At 42.3% G+C, this 23,725-nt stretch overlaps 1 protein-coding gene across 1 annotated transcript; it reads left to right on the forward strand.

The window, feature by feature from the left end:
• Positions 1–298: 298 nt before the first annotated feature.
• Positions 299–16,274, forward strand: gc2 (guanylyl cyclase 2). Its single transcript, XM_079579885.1, has 23 exons — positions 299–392; positions 1,324–1,452; positions 1,561–1,740; positions 2,978–3,095; positions 3,262–3,563; positions 4,930–5,061; positions 5,147–5,250; positions 5,340–5,458; positions 6,717–6,801; positions 6,865–6,961; positions 7,024–7,146; positions 9,239–9,319; positions 9,398–9,574; positions 9,757–9,913; positions 10,782–10,931; positions 11,071–11,219; positions 11,506–11,669; positions 11,812–12,004; positions 12,173–12,347; positions 13,554–13,652; positions 13,735–13,829; positions 14,078–14,163; positions 16,107–16,274. The coding sequence occupies exons 2-23, from the start codon at positions 1,429–1,431 to the stop codon at positions 16,246–16,248; spliced, it is 2,952 nt and encodes a 983-aa protein (XP_079436011.1). The 5' UTR covers positions 299–392; positions 1,324–1,428; the 3' UTR covers positions 16,249–16,274.
• Positions 16,275–23,725: the final 7,451 nt, after the last annotated feature.

The following is a 23,725-nucleotide window of genomic DNA, read 5'->3' on the forward strand; positions in this document are numbered from 1 at the left end:
CAGTTATAAATCTTGAATTCTCTTCCAGGACCACATGACCGTTGGCCCATCTTCTCCTGAGCTGCTGTGACCTCTCTTAGATCTTGGTCCTCAAAATGCTCCATTGCGCCCCCTCCTCTCCAAAATGGCTGCCAACTCCCCTCAAAGCATGTTCACATATGTCCACGGGCTCCTCTCTCCTTCACCTCCGAGGCCTTTTGCTCCTCCTGGTCCTGCTCCTCCCGAGCCCAGGAGACGCCGCCAGGTTTCGGGTCGGGTTGGTCGGGCCCTGGGCGTGTGACCCCGTCTTTGCCAAAGCTCTGCCCCACGTCGCGGGACAGCTGGCGGTGAACAGAATCAACAAAGACCCCTCGCTGTCCCTCGCACACACGTTTGAGTTCACGGTGCTGCAAGTGAGTTGTATTTTTAACCTTATATCTTCATCTCATTATTAAAAATATTTAGTACTCACCCACTACTGGACAGATCAAAAAGAACCATAACAGATGGCTCAGGGATGATGGGCTCCAGTTGTGTATAGGTCTGAAGACTGTGGAGCTAGCGTCCAGTCCTTGCTGGAGCTTAGAGGACTCATCCAGGCAGCTGAGTCACACATACAAACCCTCAAACAGTCCTGCAAATAAGTGAGGACCACCCAAAATGTTCTCACTTTACAAAAATGTCCTCACTCTGTTGGTTCAAAACTCTAACTGGTCCTCACAATGTCGTAAGTACAAGTACACACACATCTTGTACTGATATCTTAGTGAGGACATCCTAATCTAAACCCAATTCTAACCCTAACCCTAAAACCGCATCTTCACCCTCAAACAGACCTTCAAATAACCACCCACCACACACGCACACACACAAACTTGTACTGCTATCTTAGTGAGGACACTCAGACATAATGTATTGCCCAGACCCTAACCCTGAACCCTAAACCTCAATCCTAACCCTAATCTAAACACAATTCTAACACTCAAACCACATCTTGACCCTCAAACAGTCCTTCAAATAAGTGAGGACCAACCAAAATGTCCTCACTTTCCAAAAATGTCCACACTGTTGGTTTAAAACTCAAACTGGTCCTCACAATGTCATGAGTATAAGAACACACACACAATCTTGTACTGCTATCTTAGTGAGGACGCCCATAGACATAATGTATTACCCAGACCCTAACCCTGAACTCTAAACTCCCAACCCTAACCCTAAAACCACATCTTGACCCAACTAAGTGCCTTGTTTTTATTGCGTGGTTACATTTTTAAATTTTACTTATTCAGGGACGGCCCAGAGGTACAACTAAACCAACTGATGTCATTTTGTTGTTCCCTTCAGGAGCCGTGCCAGACGTCCCGAGGTCTAGAGTCGTACCTCGGCTTCCACACCAAAGCCTCGGCCTTCATCGGACCAGCCAACCCCGGGTACTGCGACGCCGCCTCCATGGTCAGCAAGGGATGGAACAAGGTACTGTCGAAGCTTTCATAACTCTCAATGAGGGGTAAATCTCCAGTTTCGTTTCTCATCAGAGGCTGCTAAATACCTGTCATTCATGTTCCGCCTTTTTCTCCACAGGCTCTGTTTTCCTGGGGCTGTATCGGTTACGACCTGGATGATGTCAGGAGCCACCCCACGTTCGCCCGCTCCGTGCCCCGTCCAACTGAGGTGCTCCTGCGGGTGCTCTCCTACTTCAGATGGGCCCACGTCGCCGTCGTCTCCTCCTCGGAAGATATCTGGATAGAAACTGCAACCAAGGTTTGAATATTTGCTTATCTCATATTGTTTTTCATACTGCTAACGTTACTGCTAACGTTACTGCTAATGTTAGTGCTAATGCTGCTGCTAATGTTGCTGCTATTTTTTATGCTAATGTTACTGCTAATGTTACTCTTAATATTGATGTTAATCAAGTGCTAATGTTACTGCTAATGTTTATTCTAATGTTACTGCCAATGATACTGCTAGCGACTCTGCTAATGTTACCGCTAATGGTAGTGCTATTGATGCTGCTGATGTGTCTGCTTATGTTACTCTAATATTGCTGCTAATGTAGCTGCTAATGTTACTCTTAGTGTTGATGCTAAGGAAGTGCTAATATTACTGCTAATGTTGCTGCTAATGTTTATTCTAAGGTTACTGCCAATGTAAGTGCTTATGTTAGTGCTAATATTTCTGCTAATGTTTCTGCTAATGTTACTGCTAATGTTGCTACACATGTTGCTTATTTTGTCGCTATTATTGTTGCTAATGTTGCGTCTGATATTTCTGCTAATGTTGCTGCTAATGTTTATTCTAAGGTTACTGCAAATGTAATGTTCCTGCTAATGTTTCTGCTAATTTTACAGCTAATGGCAGAGCTAATGTTGCTGCTAATGTTGTTGCTAATGTTAGTGCTTAAGTTAGTGCTAATATTTCTGCTAATGTTTCTGCTAACGTTGCTACAAATGTTTATGCTAATGTTAGTGCTATTGTTACTGCTAATGTAACTGCAAATATTTCTGCTAATGTTGCTTCAAATGTTGCTAATATTTCTGCTAATGTTGCTGCTAATGTTGCTAATTTTGCCGCTATTATTGTTGCTAATGTTGTGTCTAATATTTCTGCTAATGTTGCTGCTAATGTTGTTGCTAATGTTGTTGCTAATGTTAGCGCTTATGTTAGTGCTAATGTTTGTGCTAATATTTCTGCTAATGTTTCTGCTAATGTTGCTACATATGTTACTGTGAATGTTAGTGCTAATGTTACTCCTATTATTGTTGCTATTGTTGTGTCTAATATTTCTGCTAATGTTGTTGCTAATGTTAGTGCTAATGTTTCTGCTAATATTTCTGCTAATGTTGCGACATATCTTACTGCGAATGTTAGTGCTAATGTTACTGCTAATATTTCTGCTAATGTTTCCGCTAATATTTCTGCTTATGTTTCTGCTAATATTTCTGCTAATGTTGCTGCTAATGCTACGACTTACATTTCGTCGCTGTGTCACCTGCAGGTGGCCGACTCTTTGAGGAGCCATGGTCTGCCGGTCAGACTGGTCAGTTTTATGGAAAACACTCCACACGGCATCAGGAAAACGCTGGCCAAAATAAACAAGATGAGAGAACTGCGGGGTACAACCAACTTTATATATGTTTATGCTATGTAATTGTGTCCTTGGGCAAGACACTCTGCCTGTGTATGAATCCAGTGTGTGAGAAAGTGTCACGATGGATGTCTGCTGTACAATTACTAATCAAATCCTAATCATCACTAATAATGTTTGTGTCTTCTCTGCAGTGGTCATCATGTGCATGCACTCGGCTCTGATCGGCGGTGACGTCCAGAGACTGTTTTTGGAAACGGCCTTCGACATGAAGATGATCGACGGCTCTTTGGTGTACATCCCCTACGACGCGCTGCTGTACAGTCTGCCGTATCAAAACGTCTCCTTCCCGACGCTGAAGAAGAACGGGAAACTGCTGCGGGCCTACGACGCTGTGCTGACCGTCACCGTAGACTCGCCGCAACAGTCCTTTTACGAAGCCTACGGTGAAGCCATGGAGAACAGAGAGGTGGCCAGGACGCTCACGCCTCAACAGGTCTCTATTAAAGTCCCCAATCGCATAGATGCATTTATTAATACAGCTTCGCCTGACCGCTCCAGCTCTTAAATTGTCTTCACATTGTACATCAATTTATCCAAATGCACAAAGAAGTACTACTAGAACATTTTTTGGGGGCAAATATTCGTAGTACGACCAGATGTAACTATTCAAGTCAGGGGTGTTAAACATATGGCCCGCAGCCCTGTAGAGCATAAATTCCAGAGTATGTAAAAAAAAAAAGTCTCTAGCCCAGGGGTAGGCAAGTTTTCTTGGCGGAGGCCGATTTTCTTTATTGTAAACAGACCGAGGGCCGAAGCCGCTGATTATTAGCCCAAAGTAAAGCACAACACTGGAAAAATGACCATCTTAAATGAGATAAATGACTTAAAATTGCTTGAATTAAAGTTCTTCAATGTTGAATTTGAGTCGGTTTGAACTAATCCAAGATACAAATGCTGTAGCGCCAATGGAACAAGAATAAAACCCACTTCAAATCAGACAAATAATTGTTTTTCACTTGAATGACACAAAATGATCTGAATTAAGAGAATAACTACTACTAGAGGTTTTATCTCGTCTAAGACCAGACCAAATCTACTCAATCCTTAGATTTAATCTCTTAATTTGATGTCATTTCTTCCTTAAAACGATTCTTTTTCCAGTTTCCAGTTTTTCCATCCCAATTTCTCCCTTGTTTTCTCCCATTTAACTCTAATAATATTAAAAGTACTCTCTGATTTATGTAATAATGTAAATAATAATTTCTCAAAATCATCTTGAGGGCCAGAGGAGCAGTGCTGGAGGGCCGGATTTGGCCCACGGGCCTGACGTTGCCTACCCCTGCTTTTGCCCATTCCTGTGTTTTTAAAGAATAATCAGAATGCTCATTCCAGCCACTAGGGGGCAATACATTAAAACAAATGGAAAGAATTCCACACGTGTCCAGCAGAGGGCACTGTCATAATAAGAGCTCAGGATATGAACAACACATCATATAGCCACATGGTAAATGGACAGTCTGTCCCAGGGCGGCAGTGGCTTCAATGTAGTACTTTGAGGAACTTGTGACACAGGCTTGTAAAGGGCAATACAAGTGTAAGCCGTTGTTATTAATGAAGCTACAGCAAAGTTTGGGTTTGAACAAATCACAGCTTATTATAATTCATTTTTTGGAAAAGTTTTCTCTATTATATGTGGCCCGCGACCCCTGATTTAAGCCTGAACAAAGATGAATCCAAGTCTATGACAAAAGTACTTCTAAATGAGGATGAGAACAACATGGATACTATTGACTCCACAGTTGTCAAAAGCAGTACCCCCTGAATAAGCCAGTTTGAGGAGCATTGTGTTGTTCGTGCAGATGTCTCCTCTGTTCGGGACCATCTACAGCTCTGTCCTGTTCGTGGCTCACGCCGTGCAGAGGGTCAGGGAGAGGGGTGTGTGGATGTCCGGCGGAAACCTGGCCCGGCACACGCGCAACCTCAACTTCCAGGTGCAGTCACGGAGAAAATGTATTATTATTATTATTCATGATTAGAGTTCTCCCATCACTTCAACAATGTTCACATGTGCGGCAGGGCTTCAGTCATCCAGTTAAAACCGATGTTTCTGGGGCTGCTCTGATGGACTTCCTCATTTTGGACACAGACGGACAATCCTTGGAGCTCAGACCCACGTACAGGTGCATCATATAAGCTCACAAATATGTCCATCATTAGATTTCAGGCTGGACTTCATGAACTTTATGAACACTGTGCAATGGTGCTGTAGGATCGACATGGAGGCCAACCTGGTCCGTTTCCTGGGCAGAGATGTCCACTTCCCTGGAGGATGGGCCCCCAGTAAGGACGCCCCCTGCTGGTTCACACCGGGAGTGCTCTGCTCTGGAGGTCAGGATAGTTTAATGCAGTTTAATAGAGTTTATGCAGCATCCGTTCGTAGGACTTGATTGGGGGAAAGGTGCAGGATTTTGTTAGAGAGAGAACTCTTCTGGAAACTCAAAGTGCAGGATTGATTCTGCTTTTTGGTTTAATTATCGTCTCAATTATCGACCACAAAACAAAAAGAATAAAGACACAAAAAACGTTTTCTTTATATAATAACGTTATGTAAATTTGCTAAATAAACATTACAATTACATTTTTACTATTCTATATTAGACTTGAACATGTCTACCTCATATGTTATGAAATATTTACCCAAAGAATCATAACCTTTCTGCTACGTATGTGTTATGTGTATTGGCCTGGGAGCTATATACTGTAGATCAGGGGTCGGCAAGTTTCTGACTTATCTTAAGTCTCGAATTCCACATTCTCCAAATCCCAGTGTTGTTCATCATATCTGTCCTAATATGTAGGTTAAGGGCGCCCTTTACTGTATTGTTAGTATTTTTAGGGCACTTTAACAGGTATTTGATCCCTGATTTGTGAAGTCATTAGAGAGGAATTTTACCCCGGGTGTAAAAAAAATAAACAAATCAGCATTTACTTTTTAAATCTTCCTATAACCTCAAAGATAACATAGTGGCGTGACATAGTGTGAGCATTAAAGGAACAGGCCACTGTTTTTCCATTCTGAGATATGTTCTTACCTGAGTTTAGATGAGTTGATGTGTACCTGTCTGGTCTTTGTGTCCGTGGAAGAGCGTGGTCGCTTCAAACTTCACCCCCGTTTGGAGCTATAGGAACATACTGGGAGAGGCTAAATGCTAACAACATCTTTGGTTGTTGTGCGTGACTGAGCGCACACACAAAGACCAGACAGGTACACATCAACTCGTCTAAGCTCAGGTAAGAACATGTCTCAGAATGGAACAAACGGTGGCCTGTTACTTTAAGGTCCCAAGCCCAAACAAAGGAGTGGTTGCTCGGTTAAAACCTCTTTTAAATGCACCAAGATAAATGCTTCACCATTTGTGCGGCACACAATGGAAAAGGTTTGGACACCCCTGTAAGAATATAGTAAGACAAAAACACAGTCATTTCGAGACTAAGCAGCTCATATGGCAGAGATGTTCATTGATAAATTCATTTAGCTTTACTGGTGTCCGAACTAAAGTCACGCTCTTCCTTTTAAAGCCATTAACCACTGATTTCCATTACATTTACTTTTACCTGCTGCCGTTACAGTATTTCTCCTTTTTAGGTGTGGATCTCATTTCCACTATCAGTGTTTTCGTCTGGGCCGCAGCTTCCTTTATTCTGATCGTGGCCATGACCTACTGCCTCAGGTATAACAACTAGCTATAGATAAATATCATAAAGCAGATTTCTAATTGTCTGATTCCACAAAGGCGCCGCCTCATCCAGTTCCGAATGGTCATCGGGCCCAATAAGATCCTGCTGACTTTAGAGGATGTCGCGTTTATAAACCCATCTCTCAGCAATAAGGTCAGTCATTTCATTTGTGAATAATGTGAAGATCTCCTCTTATTGTTTGTGTATTTTTGCAGAAGTTGAGCACAGACGAAAGCAAATGCAGCATCATGAAGAGCGTCTCGTCTCGCAGCTGCAATTCAGTGGTGTCCACGCAGTCCCCCGCCACGTACGAGAACTCCAACGTGGTCATTTATGAGGTAACGACTTTAAACCGTCTACGTTTCAAAGGGGAGCAAACAAGTTATAATCTTAAAGGAATCGCAGTGACAAAGTGCTTAAAACTTAATGTCCATGTTGGTTTCCTCAATCTCAAAACATGGAATAAAACAATCCACCGGAGATTCCCTTGTGGATCAACAAAGTCTACGTCTAAAGCTGTACCATTGTAGTTTGATTTGTGAGCTGAATATAAACTTCTAAAACTGCTTTTAAACATCATGGTACTCAGTTATAACATTTATTTTTTATCTTGTTGCTTCACCTTCAATAAGATACAAATCTGTGAGAGGAAAAGAGGGATTTATGGAGCTGTCAGAAAAACATCCTTAGTTTCAATAATTCTCTAATGAACAAGGCGCTCTCACACTCTCTCTCCCTATTCATTTTTCATTTATTTCGGGCAATGGCACAGAAAGTACAGTACACAGTATGTAACCATGATGACCCATTTCTACCTGAAAGGGAGTGGGAAGAAGATAACTTATTCTATCCCACCCCCAGTTCCTCATTCAGAGATTAACGCATTCAACTTCACTGTTACTTCGTTCAAGGATTATTATACAAATGTTACATCATGGTGGCGTTACCTCAAATGTATACTAACAATGTAAGGAGAATGGACAATTTATCAACGATGGTAAGGAAAATTAAAGACCCTCATCTCTTTATTTTGACCAGACCTGATGTTTATATAACCGTTTAAATCGATGGACGGTTTTGCATTGCTTGTGTTGTAAGTCCAGTTTGTTCCAGAGTTTCACTCCGCATACAGACACAGAACAACGATTAACGGGGCTAGATGCAAGTTAGCCATTTTATGCTCAGTACTGCCACCTCAGGTCATATGTGTAACTGCAGCTTCTATATTAAGTTTGTGCATGAGGCACTTCAGACCCGAATTAACACCTTTTTGAGTGACAGAGCAGGATTTTCGAGGCAGTTGTGGTGAACAGGTCTGAGCTCATTCTACACCTTAGGACATTGTTGAAACATGTAAGGGGAGGAAAATACTTAATTTTAACATTTTCAAACTCTGTATAGTCCCTTTAAACTCAATAAAACGTGTATTTCCTTAATTAAAAGGCCCAAGGGACACTTGTGGAGTTTGTTTTTAGCGGCTTCAGAGCACACAAACATGCTAATGGTAAATGGTCTCACTCGCAACTTGCTGTATAAAGCGCTTTTCTACCTTCATCAGGCCCAAAGCGCTTTACAAGGAACCATTTACACTCACATTCATACACCAGTGTTCGCAGACACTGGAGGCAAGTTGCCAACTATTGCCCACTGTCTTCCCTTATGCAGCCAATTCTGCTTATCCAGGAGCCTAAGGAAGTAAGGCTTGAATATTCTGATTGGTGAACAAACGGAAAAAAAAAAAAAACCTCAGGCTGTTAAAGGGATATTTCAGGATTTTTGACATAGGGCCTAATTTCCTAGTGTTGTTGAATTCTGGAGACATTTTTTTCTTAAATTCATGCAGTTCTTATATTTGAAGAGCTTAGTGGCGCTAAGCTAGCGCATGTCTTTGGTATCAGCTAGCCTGCATTAAAAGATATTATCATTATTTGAGCAGCATCAGCTTTGTGGTTGTATAAGCTACGCAGTGGCGGAGTGATCTGCTAGAAAATAGTCCCTCAAAATGCGATCATTCATGTGATGCGAGGTCAGTTGTATTCCAAACATTATTCTATGGACACAGACATTTATATGGTTAGTCTGGTGTTATAAGTGATTTGACTCAGGTGCACTGTGGAGCGGGTCACACTGTTTTTAATGTGGGCTAGCTGATACCATAGAAATGCGCTAGCCTTGCACTAGCCCAGCGCCACGAAACTCTTCAAATATAAGAACTGCATGAATTTAAGAAAAAAAATATCTCCAGAAATCAACACTTTGGATAACTAGGAAATGAGGCCCTATGTCAAAAATCCTGAAATATCTCTTTAAGGTTAAGTTACCGCAGAAGCTAAAACCTCAATTTCGATCAGGTATATCTTGTGAACTTCGCCATTGTAATGATAAAGCAGGGAGTCAGTTGTATTCCCTCTCTGCTCGTTGTTGTTTCAGGGCGACTGGGCGTGGCTGAAGAGACTCCCCGACGGCTCGTTCAACCGAATCACCCACAAAACCAGCGAGGTTTTTGAGATGGTGCGTTCGGCTTGGTCCAGCGTTGTATTGTGTGGCTGCTGGTGTGAGGAGAAGGTGACGAGTTCCTCTTCTTCGCAGATGAAGGACATGCGTCATGAAAACGTGAACCCGTTCCTCGGATTCTTCCATGACTGCGGCGTGTTCGCCATCGTGACAGAGTTCTGCTCCAGAGGCAGCCTGGAGGACCTGCTGCTGAACGAGGACGTCAAACTGGACTGGATGTTCAAGTCCTCGCTGCTGATGGACCTCATCAAGGTCTGTCCTGTTCTTCTAAAGACGATTTTAGACAAGGAGAAAATTGTGGATCTCCAACCAGAAGCCTTTAGATAGCTTTGTGATAGACTTGCTTCTACCTCTGTAAACCTTGTGAAAGCATACTACTACTACTACTACACTGATAAGGCATACCTCGTAGTAAATGTACTGTGTTGTTCCAGGGCATGAAGTACTTGCACCACAGGGGGGTGTTCCATTCGCGACTGAAGTCCCGTAACTGTGTGGTGGACGGGCGCTTCGTTCTGAAAGTCACGGACTACGGTTACAACGAGGTCCTGGAGTCGCAGAAGTTTCAGGTCACAGAGCAGGCGGCTGAAGGTAACACATCATCACACTTTATACATGATCGTACTAGTGATAGGCCCGAGGTGGTCAAGGGTCTTCGTAAGATTTTAATGACACTTTTAGTCTCAACAACTGTGACAGCATAATTTAGTCGACAAAATTAACACCATGGTGGCCTCCCCTTTTCAGGTCGGTGGGGAGTCCTCGCCTCAAGTGGAGGAGTTCAAGTATCTCGGGGTCTTGTTCACGAGTGAGGGACGGATGGAGCGTGAGATCGACAGACGGATCGGTGCGGTGTCAGCAGTGATGCGGTCGCTGTATCGATCTGTCGTGGTGAAGAGGGAGCTGAGTCGGGGCAAAGCTCTCGATTTACCGATCGATCTACGTTCCCACCCTCACCTATGGTCATGAGATTTGGGTCATGACTGAAAAGACGAGATGAAATGAGCGGAAATGAGTTTCCTTCGCAGGGTGGCTGGGCGCACCCATCAAAATCGGGTGAGGAGCTCAGTTACCCGGGAGGAGCTCAGAGTAGAGTCGCTGCTTCTTCACACTTAACAGAGCCAGCTGAGGTGGCTCGGGCATCTGTTCCGGATGCCTCCTGGTCGCCTCCCGCGGGAGGTGTTCCAGGCATGTCCTATTGGGACAAGGCCTCGTGGAAGACCCAGGACACGCTGGTGGGACTATGTCTCCGAGTTGGCTTGGTGTCGCCTCAGGGTCCCCCCAGAACAGCTGGAGGAGGTGTGTGTGCGACCACATCACTGCTGACGCCGCACCGATCCGTCTATCGATCTCACGCTCCATCCGTCCCTCACTCGTGAACAAGACCCCGAGACGCTTGAACTCCTCCACGGCTTATTAATTACTTAATATCTCATTAAAAGCTGTGTTTGTATCGTAGAGCTGTTGTGGACGGCTCCTGAGATCCTGCGCTCCGGTCAGGCCGGACTGTACGGCTCGCAGAACGGAGACGTCTACAGCTACGCCATCATCATGCAGGAGGTGGTGATGAGGGGATCCCCGTACTGCATGTTGGACCTCACGGCCAGCGGTGAGGAGATGGAGATGGAGATGGAGAGGGATTTCTATGGATATGGGGGGAATGTTAAGGGAATATCTCATTTGTAACATTCCTTTTGGAGATCATTGCATCTTCCCTTGACATTTGTTTTCTTGTTTTCTTTCTACAGAGATAATAGAAAGGTTGCGTAAGCCCCCGCCTCTGTGCCGCCCGGTGGTGAGTCCCGACTACGCCCCGATGGAGTGCATCCAGCTCATGAAGCAGTGCTGGACCGAGCAGCCCGAAAAGAGGCCCAACTTCGAGGACATCTTTGACCAGGTGAACCTCGATGTTCGTTTAGAAGTCGTTCACGTGAGCAACAGCTTCACATTTCAGCCTGACGTTGCAGAGTTATGCCATATCTAAATGACAAGGGAGATTGCTTGCATGTCTTTTCAAGCTAAACTGTGTAAAGCCTCATTTGAAAGCCAAGACCTACAAGGCTGATCTACGCTTCTTCCTCGTTAAGATGTTTTGGTTTTCATCCTTTTTGTTGCTGTTGTCTCATGTAAAGCGCTTTGTGACCATGTCCGTGAAAGGCGCTTGTTGTTGTGTTTCGTTGCAGTTCAAAAACATAAACAAAGGGAAGAAGACCAACATCATCGACTCCATGCTGCGGATGTTGGAGCAGTATTCTTCCAACCTGGAGGAGCTGATCCGAGAGCGAACGGAGGAGCTCGAGATCGAGAAGCAGAAAACCGAGAAGCTTCTGACGCAGATGCTGCCTCCGTGAGTCCAAAGAGGAGATCTCAGAAACCTAACCAAGCTTTCTCCCTTAACACTTGATCATCTAGTTATTTCAAATTAAAGGTTTTTCCTGTCCACCGGCAGCGTCCCGCCTTAACGTGGCCTCTCTGTTGCTGTCCCTCAGGTCGGTGGCGGAGGCGCTGATGGTCGGCGGGACGGTGGTGCCGGAGTATTTCGATAACGTCTCCTTGTACTTCAGCGACATCGTGGGCTTCACCACCATCTCCGCCAACAGCGAGCCCATCGAGGTGGTCGACCTCCTCAACGACCTCTACACACTGTTCGACGCCATCATCGGGAACCACGACGTCTACAAGGTCACCCTACAACACTTAGTATCACCCATTTTGCAGATATTTGGTCATAATCTCAGACACACTTGTATCTATATAACTTGATTTAAAACATCTGAAATTAAACATCCTGTAGTTTCACTTCCTGATTTTAAAACGATCTCCTCATAAGCTTCGCTCCTTTACCCACAGGTGGAAACCATCGGCGACGCCTACATGGTTGCGTCTGGCGTCCCCGTTCCCAATGGAAACCGTCACGCGGCGGAGATCGCCAACATGGCTTTGGACATACTCAGCGCCGTGGGCACGTTTAAGATGAGACACATGCCCGACGTTCCCGTGAGGATCCGCATCGGGCTCCACACGGGTAACATTCATCTTTATTGCAATATGGCTGCTGCAAGTTTACCTCTATCTCTAAAACAGAGCGAAAGAGTAGAAAGTGGAAAAAAATTTTTTTTCCAAGTTGTTTTTTGAACGAGTTTGCTCTTAACAACTAAACTTTCACTGGGAGACAAATAAGTTACTTAATTTTCACAATTCTTTATAAATTTATAAGGGAAATTGTAAGATCTAAAGCAGGGCTGGGCAGGGCCACAAAAGAAGCCTGAATTGAGTCGGAGTTACTTATTCTGCAAGTTTATTCTATTGCACATTACACTAAATTGTGTATTTTGAATATCTGATACTGGTATTTAGTAGGGCTATTATCTTCTGAAAAATATTTAGCCATATCAAGCCAAGGATGCGCATGTGTGAGCATTGTTATTAACTTATTCAACTTCTTATACTTGTTAACTTCTACCATCGCACTGAAAGCACAATAAATATAAAGTAATGATCCTGACAGGACTGTATGTGTTATTTTATATCCTGATCTCTCATTATGTCAGTGCCCTCTGCTGGACACGTGTGAAATTGTTTCCTTTTATTTTTATTTAAGCAGCCCCTTAGTGGCTGGAGTGAGCATTCTGGTAATTTCTTTAAAAAAAAAATCATAACTCTGCAACGGAATGGGCTAGAGACTGTTTTTCTTTACATACTCTTTATGCCCTACAAGTCGTGGGCCTGATTTAATCGCGGGCCACATCCGGCCCAGGTTTGATCTAAAGCCACATGTAGCACCAACAGAAACCAATTTTTCCAGTCTCGTACGCTATTTTTGAATGTTTGAACCTTTTCTATTTTCTATATCTAGTTATTGACCCTATAAAAAAAGCAAAATCTGAAGTGTCATAGTTTTTTTTTTTAAACTTCCATGTCAACAAAATAAAATTGCGAATTTAAACCTATCTTTATCCATTATAATATGGGCAATTATGGTCATTTTTACACATAAACTGCCTTATTCTTGTATGAAAGCATTAAATGTTCTCATTCAACTCACCAGTTGCTTCTCGCCTTGTGTTGTTGCTTCATGTTGCTAATAGCGGCCTCCGACCAGCCTCTGACCAACAGGGGGCGACAAACACCTGACCCAAGCGTTTTCTGACAAAGGAAATGTTAAATACTAATACATGTGCTCAGAATGATCAGACTTGTGAATGCGATATATATTTGCTGCGTTCTTTAGGTCCGTGTGTGACCGGCGTGGTCGGACTCACGATGCCTCGATACTGTCTGTTCGGCGACACAGTGACCACAGCGTCTCGAATGGAGTCCACCGGGATGCGTGAGCGACTCTTGTTGTAGAAACATTCCATTATTATAATTGTCATCGTCGTCTATGTTGAGCTCATGTGGTTTTATCGCAGCCTACAGGATCCACGTTCACCAGAGCACCGTGAAGGTCCTGGAGGAGTTGAACCTGGGATACACAGTGGTGCTGAGAGGCAGGACCGAAGTCAGGGTACAGTCTCTCACTCAGGACACGCTTCACTGACATTCAAAGGATTAGTATTAGAAATGCACCTGATGGAACTAAAAGGATATTGGGCCTGGCATGAGTTACTTAGTTCTGCTTTAAGAAGTTTTTTAAGATGTTCATGAATGAGGCCCATTGTTTTGTGATGCCGAGGTCAAAAAGACATTCGGTTTCTTCTCAGTACTTTTATGCTCTGTAATCCTCTGTATCATGATGTAATCATTGTTCTGCAGGGTAAAGGCATCGAGGAGACGTACTGGCTCACAGGGAGAGCGGGCTTCACCAAACCTCTGCCTGTCCCTCCGGAGCTGAAGACCGGGTATGGAGCTCCCTGTAGTTACTGTTGTATCTAGTTACTTATGTTTCAGACCCTGTAGTGAGTGTGTTAGTCATTTCCCTCATGTTTCAGATCTTGTAGTGAGTGTGTTAGTCATTGTCCTTGTGTTTCAGACCTTGTAGTGACTGTGTTAGTCATTTCCCTCATGTTTCAGACCTTGTAGTGAGTGTGTTAGTCATTTCCTTTGTGTTTCAGACCCTGTAGTGACTGTGTTAGTCATTTCCCTCATGTTTCAGACCCTGTAGTGAGTGTGTTAGTCATTTCCTTTGTGTTTCAGACCCTGTAGTGAGTGTGTTAGTCATTTCCCTTGTGTTTCAGACCCTGTAGTGAGTGTGTTAGTCATTTCCCTCATGTTTCAGACCCTGTAGTGAGTGTGTTAGTCATTGCCCTTGTGTTTCAGACCCTGTAGTGAGTGTGTTAGTCATTTCCCTCATGTTTCAGACCCTGTAGTGAGTGTGTTAGTCATTGCCCTTGTGTTTCAGACCCTGTAGTGAGTGTGTTAGTCATTGCCCTTGTGTTTCAGACCCTGTAGTGAGTGTGTTAGTCATTTCCCTTGTGTTTCAGACCCTGTAGTGAGTGTGTTAGTCATTTCCCTTGTGTTTCAGACCTTGTAGTGAGTGTGTTAGTCATTGCCCTTGTGTTTCAGACCTTGTAGTGAGTGTGTTAGTCATTGCCCTTGTGTTTCAGACTTTGTAGTGACTGTGTTAGTCATTTCCCTCATGTTTCAGACCCTGTAGTGAGTGTGTTAGTCATTTCCCTCATGTTTCAGACCTTGTAGTGAGTGTGTGAGTCATTGTCCTTGTGTTTCAGACCTTGTAGTGAGTGTGTTAGTCATTGCCCTCATGTTTCAGACCTTGTAGTGAGTGTGTTAGTCATTTCCCTTGTGTTTCAGACCCTGTAGTGAGTGTGTTAGTCATTGTCCTTGTGTTTCAGACCCTGTAGTGAGTGTGTTAGTCATTGCCCTTATGTTTCAGACCTTGTAGTGAGTGTGTTAGTCATTTCCCTTGTGTTTCAGACCCTGTAGTGAGTGTGTGAGTCATTTCCCTTGTGTTTCAAACCCTGTAGTGAGTGTGTGGTCGGTCGGCCCCTGTTTTGTGCTGATTTGTCTCGATTCGTCCCACAGGCAAATGGCCCATGGGCTGCAGATGGCCGAGATAGCCCAGTACAAGAAACGGAAGCAGCAGGAACTACTTGCAAAGAAGAAAAACTGAGGTAATGTTATGCATTTACAAATGTATAACATTACTACTTTACTTTGGTCGGCAACGTGACTCAACGTCTGGGCTTTGACATTAGCCACAGAAACGTCGCGGCCTCAAAATGCAATTGTGTTTGGGAATGTAAAAGATCAACAGTTGGAGGGATATTTCTATCTTTGGTCACAAACAAAACTCAGTTCTTCTACTTTACAAGTTTCCAAATTTGTTTGACGGCTGCTATGTTGCTGCGATCACCTGAAAATGTCGACAAAAGCAAAGTGTCCAGACTCAGAAATGTGCAAAATGATGAATAGATTTAGCTCCAAACCTGTTCACACTTTGACTTTTTGAAGAAATGCACATTTTGCTCTGGAGACTTGGCTGGAGATGAGTTTTCCGTGTGATAGCAGCAGCAGCAACGGAGCACGACCTGGGCTAAAGTCAAGTCTAAAGTGTCATGGTGCGACTTGGAAGATTAGGGATGAACAGAGGTGGGTAGATGCTCAATGTGTCAATTCAAATACGGAATTACAAAGTGCATTTCAGCTTTTACGGAATGAAACAAGGATGTGATCTGATGCTAAATTCAAAGCCACTTTCTCTACCCACCTCCTGTTGTCTTTTGGATATAATCATCCATCTAGGTTTTAGCTTAGCCTCTGTTATTGTAGCATCAGAAGATTGAGTATTGTAGTATTCACTTCCTCTCTCTCTCTGTCTCTCCAGCCGTCAGCCCAGTGTGGCCACTCAGACCAGAGACATGAAGCACGTTTTCCACAAAGCGGTGAAGATGATCTCGCACGTCCGAGTGGTGACGCAGCTCTACACTCAGGAGGAGGAGGGCAACGTCATGATGTCCCACCACTGACGGGGCGCACTTTTCAGACATTCATTTCATACTATAAGATATATGTTTGTGTTTTTGTTTTCTGTGTCCATTTTAGACGACGCTTCTTACTGGTTTTGTCATGTCGTGCAAGAATTTATTTCATTACAGGTGATTTTACTAGTTAAGAATATATCTAAAAACCTATTACATGCAGCCAAATATTACATTCAAATACACTGGATCCACTTGTAACGGCTTTCTCTCTTCATAACTCATTCAAAAAAGACTTTGTGAACATTTAACTGGGAAACAAAAGAATAATTTCAATGTATTCTTGTATTACTCTTTTATTTATAAATGTGTTTCAAGCACCATATTTTAAACATGTGAAGCGTTCTTAGTTTAGCTTCTTGTTTCTTGTAGACGCCCCCGAGTGGAGTTATGTTTAGACTGAGCTGTGACTCAGCAAAGCCAGGATTAACCGTAAACCCGACTCAGCGTTTAGAGGAGGAAGATTATCCTGATTTGCTCCGGGTCATTCGAATGAAGTGATCGACAGTGTTGGGGGCAACGTATTACAAAAGCAACGAGTTACAAAAGTATATTGCTTTTTTCAGTAACTAAAGAACATAATAATAAGGCATTAGTCTTATTATTCATTCATTATTCATTCACACCATACTCTGTAGTGGTGGTAAGTTACTATTGTAGCCACAGCTGCCCTGATGAAAGCAAGGCAACCAGTCTGCACTATTGGCCCCTCAACCACCACCACTCACTCACATTGAGGCAGGCTCCTGGTGTCTCCAAACGGTCTCCCATCCAAATCAAATCAATCAAATCAAATCAAAACAACTTTATTCATCCCAATGGGCAATTCTGTTCACTGCTCTCTGGTCATAAAAAACAGTAAATGGAGACACATACAACCATATACAGACGTCATGAACTGTAAGTGCATCAGGACACAAGGGGACCAGTAAAAATGGGGGGGGGGGGGGAAGAACAAGATAAACGCTGCCTTCCTAGATGTTGTCATTTAAATTTCTGACAGCAGTAGGAATGAAGGATTTTGAATAGCGATTTCTTTTCTGTTGGGGGACGACATATCGTCTCCCAAGCACCGACCAGGCCCTTCGAGATCTGACGGGTTCAGGCAGAGCAAAGGCTTATTACAAGATGAGCAGAGGGAGGGAGAGGGAAATCTGCCAAATAAAAAATGGAACCAATCATAATAATCACAAAAACTGTTCAATTAAAACAAAAGAATAAATAAATGCAAAAGTTGCATTTTCATTCTAGTCGACGTAGGCAGATTTTTATGGTTTAAAGCAGAACTAGGTAACTCTTGCCCCTAGAGGCCATACGCGCAACTGCAGGAGTCCTAGCAAGTTTCGATTTTTTTTCAACTTATTAATTGTCCGTGAGAGTAAATACTGCACTGAAGGAAAAAGACAAAGGGACAGAGGGATATTGTACATCCGATTACACAATGGAAATGTTTTTTTTCACTCGAACTTGGCTGTAAATACTGTTTAAGTGGCGCTAGCCCGCAGTTAGCTTTGCCCGTTAGCCTGTTAGCTTCTTCTTCGTGATTCCATTAGTGTGTATTGGTGACACTAGTCCGGTGGCAGTCAAGTTGCAACTGTGGTTTTCTAGCCAGAGACACCAGGGGGCGATGAAAGACCCTCCAATCATCCCATTAACACTTGTACTACCCCCAGAGGAAAGGATTTATTAAGGTAAACAAGTTACTTAGTGCTGCTTTAACATAAAATATGGTAATCAGTACGAGCTTTTAACCCCGACCTACACAAGCACATTTTTCTAGCGTTATTATCCAGGTATCCAGGCATTACCCGAATCTAAAAGCTTCCTGAAAAAATAGCATCAAAATAGCAACAAAAGCAAGCCGTAAATGAGGATGAAAAAGCAACAAAAACGTGACCAAGAAAAGTGACGACCACTGTCTTCAACCTGCAAGGCCGTGGGAACCCAGGGTGCTGAGGGCGCTGCAGCAGTTTGTGAACTGCAGGCAATGTGAACCCCTTAACTCCCACCTGAACTGAGCACATTTTCTCCAGCTTTACCCCAATCCAAAAGCTTCTGGAAAAAAGGTGTGAAAATAGCAACAAAACTGAGACGAAAACAAGGATGAAAATGTGAAAAAAAATGTGACGAAAAATTGAGAAAAAATGGACGAAAAGGTGATAAGAATTTGACAAAAAAAATGCGAATAATTTGACGAAAAAGTGGCAAAAAAGTCACAAAAATTTGACAAAAATGGACAAAAATTTGACAAAAAATGGAGGAAAAAATTTTCGACTAAAAAATTCGAATAATTTGACGAAAAAGTGACAAAAAAGTCACGAAAATTTGACAAAAATGAGATGACTGCCCAACAAAAAAGTGATGAAAAAAAATCTGATGTGAGGAAAAAGATCCATTTAGTTTTGTAGGTCTTTCAAATGAGGTGTTACACTGGCCTACAGGATTTGGGTAAAGCTGAACTGGAGAAAATGCTCTCGGTTCAGGCGGGAGTTAAGAGGTTAATAAATAGGATTTATGCACAGAAAAAGTATTTTGGGGGTATATTTTGTCCCTCAGCACCCCCTAACTAAAATGTCTTCCCACGGCTCTGTCAACCTGCCTTGGAATATAATGACATTGATTGACATTTCTTTCGGCACAAGTTCATCAAAAATGCAAAAAAATATCGTCCAAAAGCTCCCCGTCGTTGTGTCCGATAACGAATGAGGTCTAAAGCTGCTCTGGTTTATTTGGTTTAGTCCTGATTATGTCCGTTTTCTGCGTCTGTGGCTTTAAATATGAACTCAGTGACACTTTTAGCAGAGTTTCTGTAAGAGGCAGGATTCAATGTGGCTTTGGCGCCCTCTAGTGGATCAGGCACTGTACCTATCCATCAATAAATATATACCTGTGCCTCTTTCACACCAAGTAATAAGTCTGTATCGGACAAAATAATAGTTAATAATTAATTGTAGCCTAAGTAATAATAATGAATAGTTTTAAGCAGAACCTAATCAGAATCTCCGGCACTGTAAAACAAAAAAGATTGTGTCCAATTGACTAAAAGCTTCTAGTTGTAGCATCATTGCGTGATATTATATATGGCCTTTGCCCTGATATCTATTGAGCACCGCAGACAAAAATAATCTCAACCTACATCACCCATGTTTTCCTAATCTGTTATGATCCACATCCTCCTGTTGTGCGTCTCTGTTTATAATAATCTATATGAAACCCACAAACAAAGGGCCATAAAGTGGTGCTAATCCTATATGATAATGTAAATCCTGTGGTTAAGCTCGGAGACACCAGACATTTAAAGCACTGGGACTGTCCAGAGATACGATTGTTACGACCGAGCAATTTTTCCTCAAGTTTGGATTTAACCAAATCGAAAAGCTCCTTGAAAAAAAGCATCGAAACAGTAACAAAAAAAGAGACGAAATATGGATGAAAACGTAACAAAAAAAAATTATAATAGTGACAGAAGCACGACAGAAAAGTAAATGAAAAAGTGATTCAGGTCTGTTTTGTTGGTCTTAGCTTTCAAATGAGGCGTAACTCAGGCCTATAGGCTGTGAACTCCAGTCAAGAAGCTTTAAAATATTCTCCACTTCAGCTTTACCCAAATTAGCTTTCAACTTTCTTTTGAAAAGCTACTCATCACATTTTTTTTTGCTTTTTCGTCACATTTTTGTCACATTTTTATCACTTTTTCGTCACATTTTTGTCGCTTTTTTGTCACTTTTGTCTCATTTTTTAATCATATTTTTATCAAATTTTTAACACTTTTTATCACATATTTTATCACTTTTCGTCACTTTTTCATCACATTTTTGTCTCATTTTTCATCACATTTTTGTCTCATTTTACATCACATTTTTGTCACTTTTTTGTCTCATTTTTTATCACATTTTTATCACTTTTTCATCACATTTTTGTCACTTTTTCATCACATTTTTGTCACTTTACTGTTATTGCTTTTTTGCATTTTTTTGCGTTGTTGACGTTCTTTAATCCGTTTTCATCCTGGTTTTCGTCTCAAAAACGCAGCAAAACAGGCGACAAAAAAAGTGGTGAAATAACAACAGAAACGTGACGACAACGCAAGGGTCAGGCTTGTAGGACTTAGCTTTCAAATGAAGCGTTACCCTGGCCGATAACTCCAGTGGAGAAGCTTTTAGATTTGGGTAAAGCTGAAGTAAATGCACTTGGTTAAAGCACGGGTTAAGAGGTTTAAAAAAAAAAGCAGAATAGATATACTTTAATAAACCAAGTGCTTGATAAAAAGTAAACTTAAAATAGGCTTTTAATTTCAAAATAAGATGCTAAATACTTAAGTCTTGACCGCCTAAAGTTCCAGCCCTCGCGCTTCCTGCCAGCGCTTCGTAAACAGCGGCGCAAATGTTGCAGCCGCGTTTGAAACCGCGGGCCCCTGACAAAGGAAGAGCCGCAGTCTCTTTGTGTGGGCTCCGCTTTCTTTGTTGAAATACAATAAAGGCGCGACGCGGGGCGCAGTGGCGCGCTCGGGCCGGCGGAGGGCGCTGCTGCACGCGCGCGGCGCTGGGGCAGAGCAGGGAAAACGCATAGCAACAGCGGCGAGAGGAGAGTGAGAGAAATTAAAGACAACAAAGAGGCAGAGAGGAGGCTACTGTTGGTGTTTTTTTTTTAAGACAATGGGGAGAAATAATGTGGATATTTGGGATGATTGTTAATGGCAGCATGTTTTCACTCCAAATTTATACAATAAGAAAAATGTAGCACTTTTTAAACCATCACAGGGACTCATTTCCTCAGATAAACAACACATTTAGTGGATGTTGTGACACATACTTTTATCAATAGTAATTCTACCTGACAGAACAATAAGAATAAGCTGCAAAAAAGACAATTGCATGATGTAAAAGTCCAATGTGACTTAATATAGTTTGCCTAAATATGATTCCCTGTCTCTATCAGGTCTTTTAAAACCTGCAAACACTGTAGTTCAGACCTCTACCAACCACATTTTTGTCTAGATCCCCATGTCAGATTAAACTACTGGAAAAACTGCATTTGAATATTTTCCCGCACACTTGGAGACACTGCAGGGCTGGTTGTCACACTTCCCTTCTGCACAGGTGACTACATCGAGAGTCACACTACATTAAATCAAAGCTTGAATCAGGCCTGCTTCCTCTTTTTTTTTTTATCTTATTGCATGAGTTAAGACAATTGAGTGTGGGGTTGGTTGTCCCTGTTGTCATTAATGGTGTTTTGGGTGTTAAAGCTGCATTATGCAACTTTTTAAGTGGAAAAAAAAAGTTGATGTTTGTGCTTATTTTACTTTAGAGTAGAGACCATCACAGTGGGCTCTACAACGCTCCAGGATCAGTTGTTTTGTAGGTTTTCTTATGAGGGGGTCCGTCAGCAGTGAAAACCTACCAAACAATTGATCCTGGAGCGTTGTAGAGACCACCGTGATGGGAAGTAAAGGCGCCATGCTGACCACTCCTACAGCCACAAGGTAACATAGACACAAATATCAACTTTTTTGGGCGAGACACTGCAGGCGAATAGGGAAACAATGTATATTTACAGATATCAATTTGAAACTTTTGCTGTAGATCACTGGCATAAATGTGAGAAAAAAAATACATTGCAAGTTTTCTGTCATTGTATCTTTTCTTATAAGAACAAGGTGTTTTATGCCTAAAAATGCCCCAAATTTCCCATCTTTTCGGCGACGAAATCTGAATAATGGATAGAGCTACATTCAAATTTATGGTTTCATTTTATTGATAAATGAGTTACCAAGACGTTTTCAGAGGGGATTTAGGATTTCTTGTTTAGTTTTAAAATAATCTATTTTATAGTTGGAAAAATGTGTAAAAAAAATAAGTTTCGCCTTATTTTTTGACATTCAAAACTCAATAAATGGGGCTTAGGGATTAAATAATAAAAAATCCCTCTGAAAAAATCTTCCAGATATTGTTCAGTCCAAAGCTGGGAAATTTGAAGTCTTTAGGTCCAACTGACGTGGACATAGTGTCGCCACAATGACAGAAAAATGTGTTTTAAGAAAAAGGCCCTTGAAATTGTGTTCTCCCATATAAGTCTATGGGGGAACATTGAATCAGCGCAATATTTAAACATGTTATTGTGAAGATTAGGCATATGGTTTCCAGGTGAAAGCTTGCATGTTCAGAGACCAATTTGGCCCAAAACCTGAAAACTGAAAAAATTGAGTTTTGCCTGTAGTGTCTCCCCTTAAAAAGTTGCATAAAGCTCCTTTAACACCAAAAACACCATTAATGACAATAGGGACAACCAACCCCACACATAATCTACTAAACCCAATGTTGAATATGTATCAACAAATGCTATTGATCAAATTAATATAATCATAAAAACATAGAGATACAACAAAACATTCCCTCCACCATTTAGACAGACTCCTTGTGACGACCAACCCCTGGACCAATCAGACAGACTTCAATAATTGCCTCATTTATAGTTTTTTTTGCCAGATAGTAGACTATTCACCTACAGTTTGTTAAAAAAAAAGGTAAATGTGACAACCAACCCCATCTCAATCTGGTTTTCTCTCTATGTATCTACAAGACAAGTCAATTCCCTCCCACGCACGCCGCCTTCTCCGGCAGCTCATTAGCGCAATAACAAGGTCAGAGGTCAGAGGTTACATAAGTGCGTTCGCCGCCCGGAGCCCTGTGGACTAAAGAGGGACCTGTGCGGGTTTGGTGCCAGGTTAGCGTGGCCTGCTCTTCACTCCGAGCAGCAGCTGATAATTCCAGGAGGGAGGGTTGGGTTGCGGGTCGTGGGTCGCCTTGTCCCGGACACTATGGTGGGTCACAGGCGAGGGAGACACAGGGATTGTGTTCTGGTTGTTACAATGACTCCCGATTAGTCATACAATCACAAGAATATAGGCCGTAAAGTAAAATGACAGTCTATTCACCTTATAATGTTCGACGCTAAAATCTGATGTTTAGTAGCTTGTGTAAAACGTCCAATGTTCTTTTGCATATTAATATCTGATATTCTTTTTACAGCATTTAATACACCAAAACACAATTTTATTTCATTAGGCTACTATAAAGGTGATCCAACCATAGTTTCAGTCCCAGCCGTGGCTAGCTTTAGGTTAGCATGTCGCTGCTAGCTTTAGCATGCTGTTGCTAGCCACAGTGTTTTGCGTGGCGATTAAAAGTCTGTTTGTGGAGGTGAAAACTAACTCAGGGATTTTATTCTTTGAGCTTCTGAGCTTCAAAATAGTTTAGTTTAATCTTTATTGAAGTGACAGTGCACAGAGACATTAAGCTCAAAGACAGATATGTTCTAGATCAGTGTTTTTCAACCACTGTGCCGTGGCACACTAGTGTGCTGTGAGATATTGTCTGGTGTGCCTTGGAAAATTATCCAATTTCACCTAGTTGTTTTTTTTATTATTATTATCCGCAAATAATGTGCTGTTTTCGAGTGTCTG

Source organism: Gobius niger, assembly GCF_951799975.1.
Source record: "Gobius niger genome assembly, chromosome: 21".
NCBI classification, from domain to species: Eukaryota; Metazoa; Chordata; class Actinopteri; order Gobiiformes; family Gobiidae; genus Gobius; species Gobius niger.

Bases quoted from the DNA above. Each gene is read 5' to 3' on its own strand.
- gc2 (XM_079579885.1), top strand. From the start codon at position 1,429: ATGGTCAGCAAGGGATGGAACAAG. The intron at 3,564-4,929 runs GTCTCTATTAAA...TTGTTCGTGCAG, and splicing joins GGACGCTCACGCCTCAACAG to ATGTCTCCTCTGTTCGGGAC. The intron at 12,005-12,172 runs GTCACCCTACAA...CTTTACCCACAG, and splicing joins GGAACCACGACGTCTACAAG to GTGGAAACCATCGGCGACGC.